Raw genomic sequence first — 25,330 nt, forward strand, 5'->3', positions numbered from 1 at the left:
TTACTGTACTAGATTAATTTTGATTCCAATATACATAAGCAATTTTCATTAACTTGAAAAATCTTATCCAAACAGTCAAGAGATTTATAATAGGTGAAAGCTCCTTGTATGTACAATAAAAGGTGAAATACTAATTATTACTTATAAGAGTGCCCATATACACGGTACAATTAGATAGCTAAGAAAAAACGAACACTCTCATCAGGTTACTTCTCTGAAAGACTTCATCAATTTGCAGGCTATTAAGATTTATTTTTAAAGTCCTATTTTAATCTCTGCAAATCAGGCAACATATAATTTCAATATGCCTTATAAGAAACTGGGTATTTTAATTGGTTCCTCAAGAAATGCACTGAAGCCACTTATTCTAAGTCTATAAAGTGATTTCTGCCATAAAAACAGCCCATACGCCCAACCCCACAGTTTCTGTGGGTTGAGAATAAAAATGAAAAACAAGGGAACACTCTGTACCCAGATTAATTACTATCCCTTGGGACAAGGAATAAGATATTTGCTTAAAAGCACTAAGTGCTTCTAAATATTTCATTAGGTAGTTTGTCTGGGATTAAGACAACCTTTCCAACTAGGTCTGTAACATATGCTTTCCTTAAGAAAACCTTACTCTAATTTCTTTCCATTTGTGAGATTTTATAAACACACACACACACACGCTATTTCAAAGAAACACTAGAAACGTTTCAAAATCCCTAAGGTAGTATATTTAATTTCATATAAATATATGACATTTTCATATAGATATTTCATAAATTTTCATATAGATATGTTTATTTATATCCCACTGCTTTTGAAAAGGATTTCCCATAGCTAATGCAATTAAAAGCTATAAAATCAGACGATGAAAAGGGAATACTGGGAGAAGATGATCTCATTAGGCATGTAAAATGAGGGAATTCTGCAACTGAGTAGTAAATTCAGTTCAGATACCTGCAAGTTAGGCGGGAAGGGAAAATTAATGGATTGTATGGGTTTTAATTTTCTGAGAAGAGAATGCAAAGTTCATCTGGCAAGAGTACCTTTTCTTCTAGAATCACTTTAATCTTGTTCATTAAAGAAAAGAGAAAAATGTATTGCAAAACTGCCTGATCTAATACAGCAAACGTCTTCCTAAAACTTTACAGCTTGTGTAGCATAGAGCAGTCCTGAAAAAAATCAAACTGAGTGGCTTGGAGAACGTGTGAGACTTCAAAACAATACCTAACAAGAATTCCACAGTTTTTTATTATGCAACTAAAATATTTAGTATGAATCTGTTAGGCCTTTTAAAAACAGAGTTAGATTTTTAAAAAAAGATTATTTGGCTTTTGAAATGACTATTATTGGGGAATACTCATTCTGTGGCATAGAATGAGGTGTTACCCAGTTAACAATAAATAAATATATAAACAACAAACAAGACAGACAGACAAAGATCATGTCTTTCTTTTGAAATACAGTAATTCATTCTTCCTCCTGGACTTTGTATTTCAAATTCCCAGGGGTCCCAGGTAATTCTTAGACTTCTTAGCACAGATTGGAAACTAATTGAAGCAAAAGAGGGGAAAAGAGACAAATCTTTTGCCGCATGCTTGCGTATTTCTTCCTGGAGACTTATCCTAACAAGAAATGATAATGGAAATGCAGGGAGGAGACAGATATGCTAAAAGCCATGCCCTGTTCAGGGTAGGGAAACCTCCCCAGACTACAGAGACTGGCTCCAGAGAGGCCAGGCAGTGTCTCCCCCATGGGCAGGAAGGGCACAAAACCCCCACGGTGGGTGGGCAGGCAGGTGAGCATTGCTCAAGACACCTACAGACAGCAGAATTCTAGCCCCTCACCCCCAGCCTCTATCTGAAAAGAGTTTTGGCATAAATGAAATCAGCTGCAGGGATCCCAGCCGCTGCACTGAGGTCCGAGTAAGGCTCTAGTTCTACATGGGAGCTGAATATGAGAGTTCATCAATTTGCACCTAAACGAAGGGTTTAAAGAAAAGGCCTAGTCTTATAAGCTGAAAGTCAGTGAGGAAACAGAAAGGAGGATGATTTTGGTGCAAGAAAGATGGCCAGGATCAAGCTAAATAAGCTCCAAGACAGCAAAGAAACTTGGAGCAATGCTCAGGCTGACGTGAACTTTTAAGACAAAGAAGCAAACCCTGGAAGGTAAGCTCCTGGAACACTGAAGGAAACCCCATGACAAGGAAGGCTCAGGGCTCTGGATCCAGAGAGTAGTTTGATCCCATCAGTTCCTCATCTTGGCTCACTCATCGTGCTGACTGCAACATGAACTCCATTTATACTTGGCTATCTGGTTAGGGTGTGGAGTAAGTGTGGGCCTAGTGCACTCCTTTTATTCCACTACTGGCCCTGACACTTGACTTGTTCCTCCAGGTCCTAACAAAATCAGGCTCCTCCCACAGCTTCACTAGGGTCTATTACACTATTGCTGAAGTACCTTGAGGAATTGTGATGGGGCCACCAGTGCTGGGTCAGGCACATTAGCAGGGTTGAGTGTGCAAAGGAGGTGGGGAAGCGAGTGGAGGAGAGAGAGAGGAATGCAGAAGAGAGTCAGAGAGAGAGAAAGAGGATGGGAGTGAGGAGCTATCAGTGGATCTGGGCGTAAGGAGCTGCAGGAATACTAAGACAGGGGAAACGGAGAGGCCGAAGATTGTAACACCCAATGCCCCGCTGAAACCAGCCTTCATACTGCTATTCCAATTGCCATTTTTGAGCCCATATGTATTACATGCTGCATTTAACGGTGGTGAAGATTCTGACATCCTTCTCTTCTGGTGTGCTTCATTAGAACTCACTGTTCTCCTACCAAGCCTCTCCCCTTCTAGTATTCTCAGTATCACTCAGTGAGTTATCCAAAGCAGAGTTTTCCACAGGCAAATCCTACCACTCACTGCCTCACCTTCATACAGCACTGCAAGCCTTCATGGACATTACTTCCTCTGTGTCAGGCCTGCTTCCCACCCTTCCTCTCCTAACTACGCACAATTATCTCAAAATGAAGGTTAGGCTCGTTAGGCTCATCCTCAGATGTTTGTAAAGCCCACCTCTGGACAAGTGTGCTTTTTCTTTGTACTCCCTGTGCCCTGCACATTCTATCTGGCCACTCGTACGCACGCCATCTGTGTGCCTGTCTTCTCAGTACTAAGTCATAGCACCTTAACATCAGGGCCTGCGACTAACCCATCTGAGTACCTCCTGTCTGCTCCCAGAAGGGTGTGACACATTGCAGGCACCTCAGTGAAGGTTTGATGATCTTTTTATAAGAAACCAGGAGGTTGGAGCCGGTCACGGCACACTGACACAGTGGAAATGCGCCCTGCGGCAGCCATTTAAAAAAATAAATAAATAAATAAATAAAATGAGGTTGACAAGATTGTCAACTTTTATATTACCTCATCCTACTGATTTTACTTGAGCGAAAAAACTTTCAGGCACAAGACACAACCACAGCAAGTCATTTTTACTTTTATTAATAATTTCAACATATGTTTTGAGGACTTTACAATTTAGGAAGTACCTTCATACACATTATCTCATATGATTCTAATAACAATCTTCACTGAAAAGAAAGACTTTAAGGTAACTTGCCATAGGGTTACAAAATAATCCCTCTACATCATGCAATAGGAGTTCAAATATTCTCACCATCATCAGAAAGTCTAATTATTACTTTGTTTTAATGCCACCACTTCCCTGCTCCCCTCATTTTCTTCACGTAAATTTCTTCCTTTTTCCTTGGTTTTGCTTCATTCTCCAACACCTGCCCTATATACACCTGCTAACATCCTTCTAGTCTAAATTTTAATTTTTAGGATAAGGGTGATTAAGCCAAGGCTAATTCAGGAAGAAATATTCCATTCTAAAGAGAATAATAGATAGTATTTTAGGCCAAAAACAAATCCTGCTCATGCTGCTTCAAGAAAAACATCAAAACTTTGACTCAAAGAGCCTTTCTTATAGAATGAACAAATTAAAATTCTCTGTTGTGAGGGGTCATTAGGATGCAGAAAAGGCTTACAATTCCTACTGATTTCTAAAGATATCAGAAAAAATTCAGATTCATACAGATTGAGAAAGTTTTCTGGCTATCCTCAGGTTAAACTATTAAGGGTAACACAAAATTAAACCTAAAAATACAACAGAACCTCTATAAGCTGACCGCCCAAGGGACTGTAAAATACTGGTCAACATAAGGACCTAAGCCTACTATACTGACACGTACATATGGAGAGCATCCCATCTATGCCAATTAGGTCAATTTAAGAGATGGTCAATGTAGGGAGGTGGTCAACTATGGAGGTTCTGCCATATATACCATCTACTTTGTTAGAGCTGGTTTGTCTTCCAAGACGCCAGAATGTAGATCTTCAGCTCCATTCCTTATACAGGCACAACAGAAACAAAAGCTACACACAGAGGCAGAAACCAGGTGTCTGTGCTTCTATTCTACTAACCAGCCATGCAACCCTGAGCAAGTCACCTATCTTTCCAAGCACAGGTTTTCTTACAAAGCAGAGATAACAATATCAATCTTCACAATGTTGTTGGGCTCAAGTTAGGGAATAAATGTGAAAGCATCTATACATCATTAACTGTACAATTATAAAATGTTACAACAATAATAAAACCTACCTTGTTAAAGAGAAGAGTAAATTAATCTTTCTCAATTCCTACAAAGCCCAAGCAATAGCTATCCCAAGCAGATAGGATTAAAAATACTTCCCTCTACGTCTGCAACTCAGAATGCTCCCTTAACCCTGCACTCTTACACAATTTTGAGAAAAACCTGTCTGTTGTGAGAAGGCATAATAAAGATATCATGGGAGAGAATTTCTGAAACTGATACACAAATAGAAAAATATTCCATTGTCCAAATTATCAGAAGTGTCTGGTTTTCTTGTGCTAAAATGTCAGAGCTAAGGTGAAAAAAATCTTCTTATCTGTACCAATACTAGAGGATATTTTATTTTTATCTGGAATTAATATAATTTTAATCCTATCTTACGAGAGATAAATACACATACAACATCTCCTAAATATCACAAAGGAAACAAAATTATCCATAAAAAATTAACAATTTTTGTCTTCAATGGCTACAGCATACAGACATACATGCACACACACAGAGAGAGAACTAGTGCACAGAATATCCAGCAACATAACATCTATTAGTATAAAAGAAAGAAATTTGCAAATTTATTTATATTTTATTGGTAGAAAAGTGCAGACAGTCCCCAAGTTATAATGATTCAATTTAAGATTTATCAGCTTTACAATGCTGTAAAACCATTGTTTTCCACGTTCAGTACAGTATTCAATAAATTAGATATTTGACACTTTGTCATAAAACAGACTTTGTGTTAGATGATTTTTGCCCAATTGTAGGCTAATGTAAGTGTTCTGAGCATGTTTGATGTAGGCGAGACTAAAGAATCATGTTTAGTAGGTGAGATGGATTAAATGCATTTTGACTTGTGATATTTTCAACTTAGATGGGTTTAATGGGACATAAGCCTATTGTATGTTGAGGAGGTCTACATAACTAAGCTGGATCTGAGAAGCAGTAATTAAGTCACTAAACTCTATTTACTTTGGTATCAATCAAAAACATTCCTTACACGTAATGAAAGTGTTTAAATGATTAAATTACCCAAACCATGCAGGAGAATTTAAAAAACTGAAATTGGTACATTTAAGAACAGGGGGATTTTTGAGTTAGACCTGGCTCCAATTCCTGGTTCTGTCAAGAATTGGTAGGTGAATAATCTGGAATAAATTCACCTCTGTGAGCCTCAGCTGCACACATATGTAAAAAGATCACAATACCATCTGTCTCTGATCATTCTCAGAACATTAGACTCTTCAAGATAGATTATCAACCTTCACAGAAATTCAGAATGGGCAGGTATATTAGGAGTCCCAAGACTCCTTGGGTTTAGTGATTTGCTAGGAAGACACACAGGACTCAGTACACTGTCATATTCACAGTTATGACTTATTTACAGTGAAAGGATACAAAGCAAAATCAGCAAAAAGAAAAGGTGTGTGGGACAAAGTCCAGTGGAAACCAAGGCCAAGCAAGGGCAGCTGTTAGAGGCAGAGAAGTCATCAGAGCTTTCAGCAATCTCAAAGGATTGGAGGCAAAAATTGGAGTTCAGAGCTGGCAAGTTTCCTGAAAGAAGGGAGTTGCAGAGATGTGACACAACACTTGACAGTTTTTCCCTAGAGGCATTTGACAAATTCTTAAACTACACAGTGTAAGAGGCTAATAAGCAAAGCACAAAGCAGCAAAACAAACAAAATATAAAATAAACAAACAACAGAATTTTTTGGCAATCTTGTGCTGAGGAGAGGAGAAGCCCTACTCCTTTGATAGTGGTCTCTGGGGTGCTACACTCAGAAAGTGGGGCAGCAGTAAACCAAGAGGTAAACAAACAAGTTTAACATGTTTTGCAACCCCACTCAAGTCAACTCAGTGCTCCCTAGATTGGGACAATCTTCCCTACCCTAAAATGAATCCTCTTGGAAGGAAAATATGTAGAGTCTCTACATGTTTTTATACACAATACATGACATTTGATCAAATATTATCAGGCATATCAAGAAATGGAACCAGGAGAAAAATTCTAATAGAAACAAACCCATAGGTAATCCAGTATTGGAATCATCAGGCATAAACTTTAAAATAACTGTGATAAACTATGTCTAAGAAAATAGATGACAAGATGAAGAATCTCACCATCTCTTTTTTATTAAAAAAAGAGTCAAATGGAAAGTCTAGAGCCAAACAACATATAACTGAAATTAAGAATTCAAAGATAGGTTTAAAACTGTCTTTCAGATAGGGCTGAAAAGAGAATTAGTGAAGCAGAGATAGGCAAGTAGAACATTTCCTGACTGAAGCAAAAAGGACAAAAAATGATAGAAAAGTAAAAAGAATTAAATATCCATGTAAGTTAAACCCACAGAGGAGAAAAGAATGTGGCAGAAGCAAAGAGTCAAGGGCTGGGGATTTTCCAGAAACAATAGAAACCTCAAGCCCATTATTTAGGAGGATAAATAGAAAAGAAAACCAACCTGCAGCACTGATAACAAAATCACTAAAAATTAGAGACAAAAAAAATCTTCAAACATCCAGAAAAGATATATTGTTACCTTCAAAGGAGCAAAAGACAAGACATTTGATTTTTCAGCAAAAACAAGAGAAGTCCAAACTCAACACAGTAGCATCCTTACAATGCTGGGGGTCGGGGGAGCCACAAACTTAGAAGTCTATACCGAAGACACAGTCCTCAAAAGCTAAGTTGAAATAAGAAAATTTCCAAATAAGTAAAAATAGAAACCATTTGTTGCAAGCAGACATGTATTTTGAAAAAAATGAAATGGAGTTCTTTAGGTTGAAGAGAAATAATCCTAAATCAAAACAGAAATAGAGAAATCAATAAAGAATGATGGAAAAGAAAATCTAATACAGGTTGCCTAAAACAGTAATAACGTGTAATGAGGTTTAAAATACATATGTAGTTCAATTAAAATATATAACAATATACAAAAGATGGAAAGGTAAATAAAATTAATACATCCTGAGATCCTAGCATTACCTGTGGAGAGATATGATTTATGTTATACTCTAATAAACCAAGGATTCACATTATAATTCCTAGAGTGCCAAAAAAAAGTAATGGAAAATGGAACAAGTCTATAATGAAACAAAAATAGAGTAATAAAAATATATTTAATCTCAAAGAAGACAAGGAAAATAAAGAACATAAAATAGGTGAAACCAACAGAAAGCAAATACAATAACTTACAAACTCAACAGTATCAGGAATCACTAAATGGAAATAGAATTAATATTCCAATTATAAAACAAAGATGACTATTTTTTACAGCATACAATTATATGCTGCATTTTATTTCATTTCTTTTTTTTTTTTCAAATTAATATGAGGGTACAAATGTCTAGGCTACATTGTTTTCAATTCTAAGGTAAAGTTCAAGTTGTAGTTAAGCCCTTCACCCAGGGGACATGGTGAACACCCTCACACTGTGCACCTGAGATCCTGACAGCTGCCCTCCCTCCTCCTGCCTCATTCCTTTCTTCTCTCCCTAGGCTAGACTATATTTGTGTTTTATGTTTCGTGTCGAAGTACAGTTGTTTATATATTAGTTTCATATTATTATTGAATACATTGAATTTTTTTTTTCCATTCTTGAGATACTTTACTAAGAAGAATGTGTTTCAATTCCATCCAGGTAAACACAAAAGATGTAAAGTCTCCACTTTTTCTTATGGCTGAAGAGAACTCCATGGTAAACCTATACAACAGTTTGTTAATCCATTCATGGGTTGATGGGGATTTTAAATACAGAAAAGATGAGAGGAAAAGGATGGGAAAAGATATATTATGCAAAAACTAGCCAAAGAAAGTTAGGATAGCCATACTAATGGAAAACAAAAGACTTAAAAGCAAGAAGCATTACTAAAACAAGAACATTTTTTAATGAGAATAGGATTGATCCACCAAAATGACATAACAATTCAGAAGTTCTATACATCTACTATGTAACTTCAAAATAAATAAAGAAAAATCAATAGATCGAAAAGGAAAGGTAGACATACAATCATGGGGAAAACTTCAGAACATCTCTTAGTAACTGACAGAACAAGCAGAATAATATAAAAAATCTGAATGACAGATTAATAAACTTAATCTTGTCCGAAAGACATGGAATGCTATGTCTGCATTAAAAAATATATTCTTCTCAAATATGAATACAACATTTACTAAATATATATTCTTCCTTATCCTTATGTACTATATTCTTATTTTGAAATCTCGAATAGATGTTTATGTGAAAGAAATAACTTCATTATCTCAAGATATCAAAACTTTAACATACATGTGTCTATAAATATATATAATCATCAAATTCACTGCAAACAATTACTAGCTTGATACCTCTCTCACTGAGCTCTGGTTATTATGATAACCATTTACTTCTCTTATAAGCCTCAAAGCTTAATCATTATAATCAAATCTGTCCTGGAATTCTGAAGCATTCACTTTAGTACCAAATTTATTTTTCTGGATGATTTCAATCTCAGTATTTGTCAATACAGTAGTATTCCATTTACTTAGCATCAACACAAATGGTGCATTTTTAGTTATAAGTAACTATGATTTTCAAGGGACTAGTTTTTAGATGTTACCAGTAACATTTGGCCAAGAATGACCTATATCATTTTTCTCAGAAAAAAAGTTCTTGCATTTATATAAACAAAACACACACCAGCTTTACCTAAGGAAAACATGGATAATAGAGGTTAATATTCCACTCTAGTGTTAAGAATGTACAGCAGTCAATATCTTTGTATTATTTTGCCCGTAACTTCACCTAGTCTCTCATGGAATGCCAAAGGCAGGACTGACTAGAGCCATTAGTCAAGGAATACTGTGATGCTTAATTGGTCATTCCCTACACCTATCAGAAATCACTCTAACTTTATCAAAACACATCAAATTCGTAAAAGTGACAAATAGTGACAAAAAAGTATTGACAAATACTTTTCAAATAGAACTGACGTTAAGTATATTTTAAAGGCTTTCTCTGGCCTAAGTCCTATTTATCTTTTTAGTTGCATTAGGAAAAATGTGTCACCAGGTTTTCTAACGCTATATGCATAACAAGGAATTAAGTACGATACACGCTATGACATGGAGGAACCTCAAAAACATGCTCAGACACAAAAGCATGTTACATATTATATGATTCCATCTGAATGAAGTGTCCAGAACAGGTAAACCCACAGACACAGAAAGCAGATTAGTGGTTGCCAGGCGCTGCAGTGACTGCTTAACTGGCGTGAGGACCTCTTTGGGGGGGTTGACAAAAAAAATTCTGGAACAGGATAGAGGAGACTGATGGTTGCACAACACTGTCAACATACTAAATGCCACTGAATTTTTCACTTTAAAATGCTTAATTTTATTCTCCATGAATTTCACCTCAATTTTTTTAAAAAACTAGGTCCTAGGAGCCAGCCGCGTACTCCTAGGGTGGCGGGTTCGAATCCCCAGCCCGGACCCGCCAAACAACAATGACGGCTGCAACCAAAAAATAGCCGGGCGTTGTGGCGGGCGCCTGTGGTCCCAGCTACTTGGGAGGCGGAGGCAGGAGACTCGCTTGAGCCCAGGAGTTGGAGGTTGCTGTGAGCTGAGATGCCATGGCACTCTGCCCAGGGGGACAGCTTGAGGCTCTGTCTCAAAAAAAAAAAAAAAACTAGGTCCTTTTAATTATAAGACAGTAATTTCAACATGGGTATACAGTATTTTTAATTAAGATAAAACACTGTATGGAGGTTTATTCTTTTCCAACTTCACATTCCTATAACATCTTAAACATGCTCAAACTTCAAATACTTGTTCTATAGGCCTAACAGCCTGAAATTTAGTCAGCCACAATATCCTAACATAAATCAGAATTATTGAATGTTTTAACAGTTTCATTCTCAAATCATTTAAATGAAGGTCGCTGAAATTATTTAATAGTTCAGATAACAGATAAAATCACTATTAGCTAAACACAAAAATATTATACGCTTTTAAAAGCTATATGCTTGGGCGGCGCCTGTGGCTCAGTGGGTAGGGCACCGGCCCCATATACGGAGGGTGGTGGGTTTGAACTTGACCCCAGCCAGCTAAAACAGCAATGAGCATTGTAACAAAAAATAGCCAGGCGTTGTGGCAGGTGCCTATAGTCCCAGCTACTCATAAGGTTGAGACAACAGAATTGCTTAAGCCCAAGAGTTGGAGGTTATTGTGAGCTGTGATATCACAGCACTCTACTAAGGGTGACAAAGTGAGACTCTGTCTCAAAAAAAAAGCTATATGCTTTATGACTCCTATCAATATTCCCAGCTTTGACCTAAAGGGGAAACACCTCCTAGGAAAGACATAGTGTAAACTTGAGTGTTATTATCAGATGGACTTTTTATTATATAACAAACACAACTGAGTAAAGTTAAAATGACTTATGTATGGTAATTTCCAATGAATATCCTGGAAATATAAAAGATAATGAATATTCAACCACTGGCTTTATTAAGAAGGAAGCTCTATAACTTCTGGTAAACACCATACATCTAACACAAACATTTATTTCTGATCCTTTCTCAAATGCTACTATGATGACAGTAAAGAAACAACTTTTTTAAAAAAAGATAAATCCAAGGGGGGGGGGGCTTGAAAGGAGGTAACAGCAAAGACGATATCCATGACATGTTAGAAGATGGAGGCAGATTGAGGAAACTAATGAGCTTGAGTTCCAACTTTCTTGACTTTGCTAAGAACCAACAGTAGGGAGAGAAATGAAGGGAAAAATGCCAATTTACATCAAAGTCCTAAAGAAGTCCAGGAATTAGAGACATTTGGTTATTTTTTAAGAGAGTAGAATTGAAAATGAGTCAAAAGATTTTACCAAGAGCAGTAAGACCTTCAGATCCCCTTCCCCATCCCATCTCTTACCGCACAAAGATGGGAAGTTGACTTTCAAAAAACTCTTCACCCCAAAGTCTACTTAGGGCCAGAAGGCAGAAGGAAAATCCAGAAAGTAGAGTTGGATGTGGAGAGCAAGTGAAAGTCTGCTCAAAATTAAATCATACTGCGAGCTCCCTGAAATGGTAGCTTATGTACCTAAGACAATATTTGTCAATTTTTAGAAATCACTCCCTATGGAGTTTAAGTACGGATGTATGTATATGTGTATGTATGTATGTATGTAGACAGAGTTTCACCTGTTTCCTAGCTACAGTGCCGTGGCCTCTTCCTAGTTCACAGGAACCCCAAACTCCTGGGTTCAAGCAGCACACCTGCCTCAGTTTCCCGAGTAGCTGGGACTAGAGGCGCCATAATGCCTGGCTTTTTTCTTATTTTTAAGAGAGACGGGGTCTTGCTCTTGTTCAGGCTGGTCTTGTACTCCTGAGTTCAAGCAATCCTCCTGTCTCAGCCTCCCAGAGTGGTAGGATTAGACATGAAGCCCCAAATTCACAAAATCATGTGAATCCCAAGCAAATAAAAAGAAAGTCACATCTACATAAAACTCCTAAACACTAAAAAACTTAGAGAAATTTATAAAAGTACCTTAGCCTTAAAAGACAGATCACCTTCAAACAGGTAACATGAAGGTGAAGACTTAATAGTATTCTTTAAGAAAAGGAAAATGATCCTAAGTAAAACTCAAAATGTAGAAAGAAATGAAGAGGAAAAAAAAGGAGAGCAACATAAATGTGTAGTGAGAGCTAATAACCATGTAAAATAGTAATGTCTGTAATGTGTAAAATGCCCATTGTATTAAAATACCTGACAACAGCAGGTATGTTGAGACATGTTCTAAGGAACCTGTGTTGTCCAAAAAGGGATCAAAGTACAAATTTATATTAAGAGTTTGCTAAACTGAGAATACATGAAGTACACAGACAATCCCTGAGTTACAAACCACACTTAGGATCGGGGCTATTACCAGTAACAGGTAAATGTACCTGCCCCAACTTACATATGAATTCAACTTAAGAACAAACCTACAGAACCTATTTCATTCGTAACCCAGGGACTGCCTTTAAAGCCAAGTGTCCATTAAAAGAACTTAAGAATAAGATTAATAAATCTAAAATCAATCTAAAATTAGTCTAAAAGAAGGGGGAAGAAACAACGCAGAGCCAGTAGAATAAATATGAAGGAAACAATCTGGTAAATAGGTCAATAACTACCATAAATATAAGGGAAATTATATTTGATAATTTACTTTGATAACTATGAGACTTGATAACTGTGAGACTAAATTTTTATAAAACCAACTATATTGTGTTTATAAGACATATTTAAACATAGACACAGAAGATTAAAAAAAAAAAAAGACCAAAAAAAAGTTACAGCTTACATATATATAGTAACATAAACATGGTTAAAAATCTATCAGCTTTTTAATATAAAGTCATACATTCAGAAGTTTCAAATTTTCCCATTAAAATAATTTTGTAGATTAGTTGTTTTAAGCTTTTTCAATGTACACTTATTGTTTTTAAATCTCCATTTTTATTTTTATTTTTGAGACAGAGTCTTACTTTGTTGCCCCTGGTAGAGTGCCATGATGTCATAGCTCACAGCAACCTCAAACTGTTGGGCTCAAGAGATTCTCTTGCCATAGCACAACTGGCTATTTTTAGAGACAGGGTCTTGCTCTGACTCAGGCTGGTCTTGAACTCAGGCAATCCACCTGCCTTGGCCTCCCAGAGTGCCAGGACTACAGGTATGAGCAACCATACTCGGCCTCAAATCTCCATTTTTAGTTATAAAACTAAAATTATTACTTACTTGAAAGACACAATGGTGTAAAACTAAATGGAATAACTGTGATCTTGTTTTTCATAATTATCACAAATTTACTTTAAATAAATCTCTTACTTTTTTCTTAGTTTATTCAAACAAACTCAAGTGTTACAATGTGCCAAATACCTCATGGTTCACAGTGTTGTAAAGAATGATTATATTATATCTGCAATGGACTGAATGGTTGGTTATATCTCACCAAAATTCATATGTTGAAATACTAACCTCGAAGGTGAGCATTAAAGATTAGACAGCCTTTGGGACTAGGTCATGAGGGCATGGCCCTATGTAACAGAGACCCCAGAGAAATGCTCACCCCTTTTGCCGTGTGAGGTTACATGGAATTAGACCTTCACCAGATATCAAATCTGCTAGCACGTTGAACTTGGAATCTCACAGTTCTGACTTCCCAACATCCAGAACTGTGAGAAATAAATTCCTGCTGATTATAAACTATCCAGCTATTTTGTTATAGCAGCCTGCACAGACTAAGACAGAAATTGGTACCAAGGGTGCTGCTATAACAATTATCTAAAACTGTGGAAGCAGCTTTGGAACTAGGTAATGGGCAAAGGCTAGAAGAATCTGGAGGAGTGTCCTAAAAAAGCCTACATTACTGTGAATGGCCTGTGAAGGGCGATTCTGGTAAGGGTTCACAAAGAAAAGAAAAGTGATGAAGAAAAAGCCTCAATCTTCTCAAAGAATACCTAAGTGATCCTGATAGAATGGTGGTAGAGATGTAACAGGAAAGGCCATTCAGATGAAGTCTATGAAGTGAGCAGCATATATTAGAAACTGGAAGGGAGACAATCCTTTCTATAACGTGGCAAAGAACATCACTAAACCCTATGTTCATGTCTTATGTGGAAGGCAGAACCTAAGAGCAGTGAAACTGGACATTTGGCTGAGAAAATTTCTAAGCAAAGCACTGAAGGTGTAGCTTGGTTTCTCTTGATTGCTTATAGCAAAATATAAGAAGACAGAAATGATTTAAAGATGGAATTCTTCATCAAAAAATAAGTATAACTTAAAGATTTGAGAAATCCGCAGCCTATCTATATTGTAATGACAAAGCAGATCCCTGGAGATTCCTCCTGTGGCAAAGGACCATCTGATAAGGAGGTTAGTCAGCCATCTAAACAGAAGCCAGGAGCTGATAGCCAAGAAAATTGCCCCCAGGTAATTCAGAGATCACCAGAATTGTTTTAAAAGAGGTTCACCTGTGCCTTTGGGCTCTCAGTACTGGCAGCCTGGCAGTACTATATGCCACAGGCTCCTCTCCCCATATTCTGGTGCCATGCTCCTCAGCAGCACCAGGTGTGGCTCCAGAGGGCCCAGGTGTGGCATGCATGCAATGGTCACTTCTCCAGAGGGTACAGGCACTTGACAACATCTCCTGACCTAAAGAATACACAAGACTGAGGAACATGGCTTCCTCCACCTAGATTTCAAAGGACGGAGCCACAGGCACACAGCCCAGGCAAGAACCACCACAAGGGCAGGGCCACCAAGAGAGCCCCCACTAGGGCAAGACTCAGCAAAGCCAAGCGGGCAGGACTTTCCAGAGCCTTAGTGATTCAACCTTTAGCCAGCAAAACTGCAGAGACAAGACCCCAAGTGTGTCCAGAAGGTGGGACCACAGCCCCAGTAGGGCAGGAAAGCAGAAAATCCAGCCAAAGAAGATCATTCTCAAGCCCTAAGGTTTTGGAGATACTCAGGACCTGTCACTCTTCCTTCTTTCCTATTTCTTCCTCTTGGAATATAATTGTCTGTCCTATTCCTATCCCACCCCTGTATCTTAGAAGCACCTAGTTTGGCTGATTTCATAGATCCACAACTAAAGGTGAATTTGCATCAGGATGAACTGATTAAATCTTAAATCTCACCCCTCTCTGAGAGATGATACAATCATATACTACATAATAATGTTTTGTTCAACAACATACTGAATATATGATAGTGGTCCTGATTATAATACTATATTTTTAGCTTTTCTGTGTTTAGATACATGAATATTTCCCATTATGTTGCAATTGCCTTCAATATTCAATACAGTAACATCTTGTACAGGCCTGTAGCCTTAAAGCAACAAGCTATATACCATGTAGCCTATGTATACAGAAGGCTATATACAACCTAGGTTTGTATAAATACACTTTGTGATGTTCACACAATGATGGAACTGCCTAACAATGCATTTCTCAGAATGCTAAGTGACACGTGATGTATTTAAAAGAGTCTCTAGACTTTAAACTTTTCAGTTGATGCTGGAACAAGTTAAGATCTGGGGGGCTACTGGGATGGAATGGATACATTTTGCTTCTAAGAAAGACATGAATTTGGGGGCAGGGACAGGGATGGATCGCAAGGGACTGAAAGTGTTATGCCATGTGCAGCTGTAGTGAGAAAAGGGTCACCTACAAGCAAGTGGACCCTCTCCAGACACCAAATCTGACTGCTCTGATCTTGGACTTCACAGCCTTCAGAACCATGAGACATAAATTTCTGTCACCTATAAGTCAATCTATTTATGGTGTTTTCTTATAGCAGCCGGAATGGCCTAAGACAGTATCTATCAATGAGTTACCAATTACCTTGAAAAAGATGTTTACTATAAACATCTCTTCCTAATGCTGCAATTATTCAAACTTACCTAATATAAATTGCCTATAAGTGAAAGTAAATTAGTTCATAACAAACCATAAAAAACCGTATCTTGGGAAACAGTGAAACTAAAATGGATAAATTTTAATTGAAGGCTAATCTGTGGAGTAAAACCATCCACGTTGCATATATGTTAAATAAAGCACAATTCTGGCAAGAGAAGATGGGCTTGAAAGATCCTAAAAGGGTAAACGCAACTAAAAAAATTAGGGGAACTTAGATTCATTAAAAGGATACTTTAGTTTCACTTCAGAACCAGGAAACAGATGAATAAATTAACATGAACAAAGGCAGGATACAGAGAGCAGAGATAATAAAGAAAAAGGACAAGGAGGTGAAGCTAGTGAAAAGTAAGCTGTTTCCTAGTTCCAGCTCCCACACTGTGATCTGCCCTTTACTATTACACTTGAAAATGTGGCTTTATTTGCTTCTGATTCCATAGTCAGTCATTAAGGCCCCTCATCTTCCTTATTTTTCAATTAAGATCTGACTATGTCATCCAGGCTGATCTTAAACTCCTGGCCTCAAGTGATTCTCCTGCCTCAGCCTCCCAAAGTGCTAGGGTCACAGGCACAAACCACAGCACAGGGCATTACTATTGTTATTGGAGTTCATCTTCCTCTCAAACACAAGTGATTCTAACTAAACAGCTTTCTCAAGAATTTTCTTGCCTCCACCTTCCTAGATTCAATAAAAGTCGCACATTATTTTCAGGCAAACTATCACTTGGTGTACTTTGCCAATGGCTTCAAAACTCCCCACTGCCTAAAGAATAAACTCTAATGTGCTTACACTCTGGGATTTAGGGCACTGTAAGACACTCCTCCTCCCAAGCAATCTAGTACAGTAGAACTTTTAAATCTTATGTAGCTACCTACCCTTTATTCAATTCAAGATATGACTGGCACATTCTGCAAGGCCTCATGATTGGCACACTCTACAGTGTTGATGGGCACTGATGTGATCACATCCCTGATGTGATCCCTAGCATAACTAGGAGTTAGCCAGGCAAAGTATAAGTGAAAGACTTCTCCGGGAGGATGTCTGGCAGGATCTTACCTAATGTGCAAAATATAAGAGTTTACAGCATACCTCCGGATAAAAGCCTCAACCACAAAACTTAAAACTTTACCTTAGAAATTAAACCATGGAACCTAAACTTTGAAATTTAAGAAAAAATAAGGTTAGTACAAAATTATATGCTTTTAAGTTCTGGTTATTCCTATTCCAAACATAGAGCAAATAATTAGACAAAATACAAAATAGAAAGCAAACAGAGATGCATATAAAAGGAGATATATATCTTGTTAGACCAAAAGAAGAACAGAGTCACAAAGCCAGGCCGTGGGACTGCTGCCAGGTTCAAAAGCAGATAGCAGTAGCTCCTTCAAGGCAATAATGAGGCTGCACAGTGCTGAAGAAGCAGGAAACTAAATCCAGACGAGTGAATCCGGCAGCTGGAGTGAGGCTTGCCAACTTTAAAAAGAAGGCTAAAAAAATAAAGCTGAGACTTCTGCCTAGAAATAAAGATTTTATAAAGTTGTGATTATGAAGTGAGAAAGAAGAATATAGGGCATCACAGCCAGAACTCACAAGAATTCAGGGACGTGTCCTGTGAAAACTCCAACGATTGAAGGATTGGGAAGTTTAAAATGCTAACAGAAAACTAATATCATCCTGGCAATCAAAGGCAATCGAAGCTTGGGCTAGAGCTCAGAGAGGGGCAGGTAGATATAATCACAAAATCAGTAAGAGGTTAAGGAGAAAGTCTTCTATTCAGTGAGCCTGCCAGCTGTAGGCTCATGAGAAACAGGGAATGAAATTACCAACACAATAAGCAGTGTAGTCTACAAATGACTTTGGAAATGTCTGGGGTCTTCAGAGAAGGAAAGAGTAACAGCTATAACAAGAAAATGCAACATAAAAGCATCTAGAAATAAAAAAATAACCCAGTTATATGTGAAATATATAGTCATTCAAATAAAAATATCCCAAGAGGTACTGTATTTTGCTGTGTATAATGTACACTTTTAGCCAAAATTTTGAGGAAAAATATGGGCTCTCATTATACACAGGTAATGCTATTATTGTTACACGTGTATCAAATTTCCTATACCTTGTATCTGTTCTTATGTTTTGTAATTATTTGTTACAGAAAATTTCTTGGACCATAATAAGCTAAAAAAATAAATGCTAAAATCCCTTTATAATACAACAAATTCATTTATAATGCAAGTATCTAAATGTAAATAAATAAAAATTTGAATTAAAAAATTAAAATGAAAGATTTTTTCCTAAAAGTTTGGACCAAAAATGTGTGTATGCATTATACATGGGAGTGCATTATACACAGCAAAATATGGTAAGCTCTGGACTGAAAACCTAACAGTTGGTGAATTATAAAATGCTACTGAAGAATTTACCTAGAGACAAAAATGTGAAAAAGCAATTGGAGAGATGGATGGAGAATAGATTGAGAAGCTCTAATACAAGAACTCTAGAAGAACAGAATAAAGGGAAGGAGGAAGAAGCAATTCTCAAAGAGAAAGTGCCTCGGAACTTTTACAAATTGAAGACAAGAGTCTTCAAATTAAAAGTGTGTATCAAATGTCAAGAAAGGCATATTAAACATATGTCTACTCCTACACAGTGCACTGAAACTGAACAACAGCAAGGACAAGAAGTAAGAGTACAGACACAGACATTTTGGTCAAGAAAACAACCAATGCAAAAACCCTGGGATGACAGATCCATTTGTTCTAGAATAATGCTATTCAAGGTACAGCACATAGACCACTGTGGTCCACAAACTCTTTGTTACTGGTCCATGGTGACAGAAGAAATTAAAATGAAACGTTCAGAAACTTTCATAACAATCTGACATAGAAATTACATGTCTAGTGAATCTTACAATAAGAAAATGGAGCTTATATTTGTATTCCCCGGGGTCCCCTCTTCCATTTTTATCCTACTTCATTCTTATCGTATTTTTAATCAAGCAGCAATCCAGAATAAACTGGCAAACAAAAACTGTTCCTTTGCCATACCTAATTTAGAAATGCTATTCCAGAAATTAAAATATAATCAATACAGTTGGGATGCTGAGAACACAAAAGAGAATAGGCCCAGCTGAAAGAGCAGATGATAGTGTGGATGGCTCATGCTGGACCCAGGGACCTGATAATGGATATAGTCTGCATGCCCGGGACACAGCTGGAGGTTTTTAAGAAAGAAAGTGACCACTACATACAAAGAAGCTGGAGGACACAAAAAGTACAGGGAGTAGTTAGATTACTCGAGTAGCCTGGGCAAGGGATGACAGTAGACTAGAATGGTGTCATGGTAAAAATGGTAGAGAGAAATAGAAAAATCTGAGAAATATGTTGGAATAGGAATCAAGAAATTCTGGGTGATGGACTGCATGAAGGGTAAATAAAAAAAAGAGGAAGGTGCCAAGAATGAGACATGACTACCTGGTGGATAGGGAAGGCTAAGGAGGAACAGGTTTGTTACAGGACAGGTGGGGGAGTACGAGTCACAGGGTGTGTTCCAGACAAGTGAATTTCATGTCCACGAATACATAATCAAGTTGGAAACCACGTACACAGGTCTGGAGCCTGGAAGACAGGTCTGAGTGATTACAGGTATTTTGGAGTTGTCAATATACGGACAGAATTTGAAGTCACAGAAACGAATATAACCTACAGAGAGCAGGGATGGTGAAAAGGTAAGTGAAAGAGGACAGAAAGCAAAGAAGATAAGGAAATAATGCCCAAATGCCCACGGGTAAGTTTATAACCTCTCCCTCCAGTTTCCGCCTCAACAAATAAACACCAGTGATCTGTGTTACATTCACTGTGGCTTTTACTTCCAAAGTAACTGTTACTAATGATCTCTAAGGTGAAACTAAAGGATGAATATCAATAGCTAAGAGAAAGAGGTAAAGACATTTTGATCATTCCATTTCTTTACTTTTGGCTCCATGGATGAGTTACCGAAAGTTTGTAGACCCCCCTCGCCCCGCCCCCACCACCCACACTACCAATAATGTAAATACTGACCAAAATTTACAATTATTCCTGGAAGGGTTCCAAGAAGCAATAAAAAGAACAGCTGAATGAATAAGCAATTATTATGAAATAAGATATTAAAATCAATAAATGGCAATAACAATGAGGCAGTGAGGATAAAAACTTTGCTGATCTGTATGGGAGTGGAGAAACAGACTTCTTTCAAGCAACAAGCATATACCAATGATCCTGTCTGAAATTTTCAAGCTGGCTAGTTTTATCATCAGCCACAATCAGAACCTCCCTCATTCTCCTTATCTGCTCTACTTATATTTTATGAAAAAATTTAAAACAAAATAAAATAATGTGTATACTGAAGAATCAGCACACTGAATGACTGGAGGCTAGCAGTGTGTTAGGTTAACTGAATGTGTCATCCTCAACGGGCACCTCCTGACTCCTTGGTGGTCACCATTCCCTACAAAGTACTACATTACCTGGTGCTTATATCCTAGAAATACCAGGATATCATACACTCCTGAACATTTTGAATTTCAATATATTTTACATATGGAATGTATCAGTTATCATTCCATGCTTAGGAATATATACAATTACTATTTCTCTTCTATGCAATTTGCACTTATTAGCATAGAACTGGACACTTGTTCCCATAATCTTTTCTTTAACCTTTTCTTTCATTTATTTTACTTGATTTTATTTATTTTATTTTATATATTTTTTGAGACAGAGTCTCGCTCTATCACCCTAGCTAGAGTGCAGTGGTATCATCTGAGCTCACTGCAAACTCAAACTCTAGGGCTCAAGCGATCTTCCTGCGTTAGCCTCTGCAGTAGCAAGGAGGACAGGCACACACCTGCCTAACATTTTCTTTTCTTTCTTTCTTTTTTTTTTGTGTGTGTGGTTTTTGGCCAGGGCCAGGTTTGAAGCTGCTACCTCTGGTATATGGGGCCAGTGCTCTACTCCTTTGAGCCACAGGTGCTGCCCAACATTTTCTATTTTTTAAGTAGCGACAGGATCTCACATTCTCAAATGATCCTCCCTTCTTGGCCTCCCAAGTTGCAAGGATTACAGACATAAGCCACCATGTCTAAACCTTAACTTTTCTAAGCTCCAAAGAAGCCTTCCCACCTTATCTAAATCAGTCTAAAGTAGTCCCCTGGCAACTTGCAGAGAACAAGAACAAGACCCCCAATGAAGGTCTGAAACCACGGATAGTACTAATGCCTGATATACTGTTTTTTAATCTAATAACTGGGACGACTAAGTCACTAAGTGGTGGGAAGCGTGTGAATACACTGAACAAAGGGTTGATTCACATCCCCAGCAGGATGAAGAGGGATGGCAGATTTCATCATCCTACTCAGAACACCAGGCAATTTAAAACTTATAAATTCTTTATTTCAGGAATTTTCCATTTAATATTTCCAGACCATAGTTGACCATGAGTAACTGAACCCACAGAAAGAGAAACTGGATCAGGGAGGACTGTTGTATTTCCTACCGCTGACTCTTTCTTCTTCATGTTCAGTTGCTATTTCTTCAACAAACCTCGTCTATTATCTTCCCAGCTCTTCGGCCTAAAATTTATCCACTTGAGAAGGTGGATAAGATAAGCCCAGATAAGCCCAGATAAGCCCAGACCTCACTAACTCTTTTTATCAAAATGTGTGTGTTATTTCTGTGTTCTTTAATAACCACTTCATGCCACTTCGCAAACATAAACTGTATATCTTCCACTAAACAATCAGCTCCCTTCAGTCCACAAGCTCTCATTTCTCATTTCTTGGGCTTTCACTGAGAGTCTAGCACAGGACTCTGCCCATGGCAGGTTTGCAATAAATACTTAAATATAATGACTCACTAATAGAACGTAATGAACAGTTACTACATGCCAGGCACCGAGATTACAAAAACTATTTTTAAAAAGCCCCCTCCTGTTGGAATATTGGAGACTCAGTGGGGTGAAGAAAGATTAGTTACACATAGGCAGATAGAGCAAATAAGTAGAAAACATTCAAGATAATGAGAGCCAGGTGTCTCACTGTTAAATAAGGGAGTTAGAAATTTTAAATTAGAAAACTAGACTGAACTCTCAGTGTAGGACTACAATCAAAAGTACCCTGTGAACTTGAGTTACGTCTGTGTTTATGTGTGCATGCATGTATATGCATATATGTATGTGTGTGTATATATATGTATGTATTCACGTATATAAATACTTAAATATATCTCATAGCTCTAACCACCAAGAGAACCTGGGGCAGTAATACCACAAAAGTAATAAATATAACTAGAAGCTAGGCTTACATATAAATACCATTTTCCAGCGTAAGGAATCAGGGACCCCTGAATAAATGATTAACTCCAAATCTGAGATAAACAAAGTACATATAAAGATGAGCTGGGAAATCCTGTTGTGTCAGAAGGTGAGGGAGTCCTCCAAGAATGATGAGGCCACTTCAAACATACAGAAGTTGTTTGAAGGAGCCAAATAAAGGAATTTTTGAGTAAATGAATCAAATAAGTGAGAGTAACATCAAAACTTAATGAATTAAAATTATAAATCATAAGTTCAATACATGTACGTTTAAAAATGAATACATTAAGAAGTTGATGATAAATGGAATATTGACATAGTTTTGAAGTATATCCTATAAAAATACTAATTACAAAAGGAGAAAAAATTAACTTTACAGTGGAGAAGTTTGGCAGATACCACCTTAATTAAGTGATCAAAGGGAACATCTTGAGTAAAGAGACAAATTTAAATCACAAACTACACCAGGATGCAATGAGAAGAACACAGTATTCAAGATATTCTTGTTAAAGATGCATAACCTGAACATAATCACAAGGAGATGCAAACAAACTCAGACTGAGGACCTATAAGCCTCTAAAGCATCGAGGCACAGAAGTCAAGGCAGAGACGCACAGAGAATTCACTTGAGACAGAGAAAGAAGAATGAAGCGTGGAGGAAGAAGTCACTGGCTACCCTACAATAGAAGTCATGCACAGGAGAAGAGCGAGAGTAAAATTTCTAGGGGACACTGCTCTGACTTTATAATTGGCTATTATCTGGTATGTATGTGTATCTGCATACGATGATGAGAACTAGGAGTTATTAACCATTTTTGTGTCACAGTCCCCTTGAAGAATCTGGTGAGGCCCATGAACTCTTCCTCACAATAAAACTTTTACATGTATTTAAAAAAACGATTACAAAGGAAACCAATTATACTGAAATATAATTATAAAACTCTGTTAAAAACATATTTTTTTAAGCACTATATGTGATTTCTTTAAATAATATACTTTCTAAAATGTATATATATGCTCATTATAAGGAGTAGGACTAGTGGAGAGTCTAAGAATAACCATAGTTGAGAAGTATTAATAAGCATAAATCATATTTCAGGATACCTAAAGCAACTGTACTGTGTCTGTGAACTACAGGTTAAGGATACAAGACTTAAAACTTAAAAGGAGGGTTAAATACCAGTGAGAACTGACAATCTCTATATTTACTTCCACTGCTATTTAGCAAGTACTTTCAAGGGCAGAGAATAAAGATGAAATAAAGATGATCTCTAATCTAAATTATCCCATTTATAAAGGACAGAGTTTCAATTAACATTTTACGATACTTAAAAGAGCTATGCGACATATATGTAACAGTACATGGCAACAAATTAATAAATCTGATAATAAACAAGTTAATACCTAACAACGAAAATCTTAAAGGTTCTATAAAATGAGACTATTCTTACCTTTACGATGAAACTATAAAACGTTAAGCCCTGGCATTATGATTAAAAATTGTTAATACTGAATTATCTCTGAGCCAGCCCTAACTGAGCAAATTTTTATACACTGAATTTTAGGAGAAAAAGATTACCTATGTAGAAAAGTACTTGGCAGAGGTAGCTAAATTTTCAAAAGGATACTACTGTTTCTAATATATACTATATAACTAGAAAGTTATTGGACAGCTATCTGATATGTGTAAACATCACTAAAAAAAAATCTTTTGAAATATAAATCCTGACTCTAAGCCCTCTTAATTTGGATACTATCTAAGTGCAGTATTCGTCACATTGCTTATTTGGGGTTTAAAAGCAAACCATTATAATCACTAAAAACAGCATTCAAAGTTTAAGGATATTTTTATTAAATCACATCCAACTATAAACATTATAAGAATCAACAATATGATCAAAATTTGAAACAAATATTAGATGTGTACACCTGATTATATTAATTCTAAACATGCCCTACTTGACTGTCAAAATCTCCATGCCTTTCCTATGCTTAACTATTTTAATGAGGTGCAACAGTACATTGCAATATAGTAAAACAATGAAACGATTGTGTCCCACCTTGTCACTTTGCAGCTTGATTCAATTAGATCATTTTCAAAGTCAAGCAGGCTGGAAGGCATATTATATTCCAATGGGGAAGTCAGTCTTTTCAAACGCAAAAGCCCAACACAAAATTTTGCTCCCATCTCTTCCAATTCTCGAGTACCAATCTGTAAACCCTAGAAATAAAGTAATATTACACATATAATTAGAAAGAGTTTGCTAACTTCTGGCTGCATCTCATTAAAGTTTTATAGAAGAATTTATAACTATATTAGTAAGATTAAAAGATTGGTACTCTATGAAACAAAGATTGAATGAGTATATCTTCACAATAGTGAAGATTGTGACAAGATTAGTCTATGTCACAAAGGAAATTAACTGTTCTAAAAGACCATTTTTCTAAAAGACCATTTCTAAAATGTCTATTCTCATTTACTATTATACAAACTATTTTCATCAACATGCTGAGGAGAAAAAGACAAACATTTTTGATTAATGATACTCTCAAAGTTCATGTAAGAAACAACATTTGAACAAGATTTTATTAGTATTTCTTGTAATCCACTACTTTGAATGCCAATTTTGAAATATTATAATGTTAAAATCAAGGCTCCAATACGTATACTTGAACTTTACCTTATGGATACTTTTACTGTATGATAAGAGAAATTGGTAAGTAAAAAAAAAAAATGAAAGGTAACTGCCAAAACAAAAGAATCAAACAAATCTAAGCCAATGAAGTAGTACATTAAGTTCCTATGCTCTGTGTCAATTAAGATGCCCATTTCAAATTTTGCCTACTAAAGTGAAAAGTATATTTTGCCTCAACACCCCACTCTTAATAACTAATAGCTTACCACAATAAGCAATA

The 25,330-nt window shown here is 36.8% G+C and overlaps 1 protein-coding gene across 1 annotated transcript in view; it reads right to left on the reverse strand.

The window, feature by feature from the left end:
- The window catches only part of AGTPBP1 (ATP/GTP binding protein 1), a 185,611-nt gene that overhangs the window by 408 nt on the left and 159,873 nt on the right, over nucleotides 1-25,330 (reverse strand). Inside the window, exon 25 of the mRNA XM_012812988.2 lies at nucleotides 24,475-24,635. Within this exon, the coding sequence (XP_012668442.1) occupies nucleotides 24,475-24,635 (161 nt within the window). The remainder of the gene's footprint in view (nucleotides 1-24,474; nucleotides 24,636-25,330) is intronic.

Source organism: Otolemur garnettii, unplaced genomic scaffold (genome assembly GCF_000181295.1).
Source record: "Otolemur garnettii isolate 467f Iridium unplaced genomic scaffold, OtoGar3 scaffold00006, whole genome shotgun sequence".
In the NCBI taxonomy this organism is placed as follows: Eukaryota; Metazoa; Chordata; class Mammalia; order Primates; family Galagidae; genus Otolemur; species Otolemur garnettii.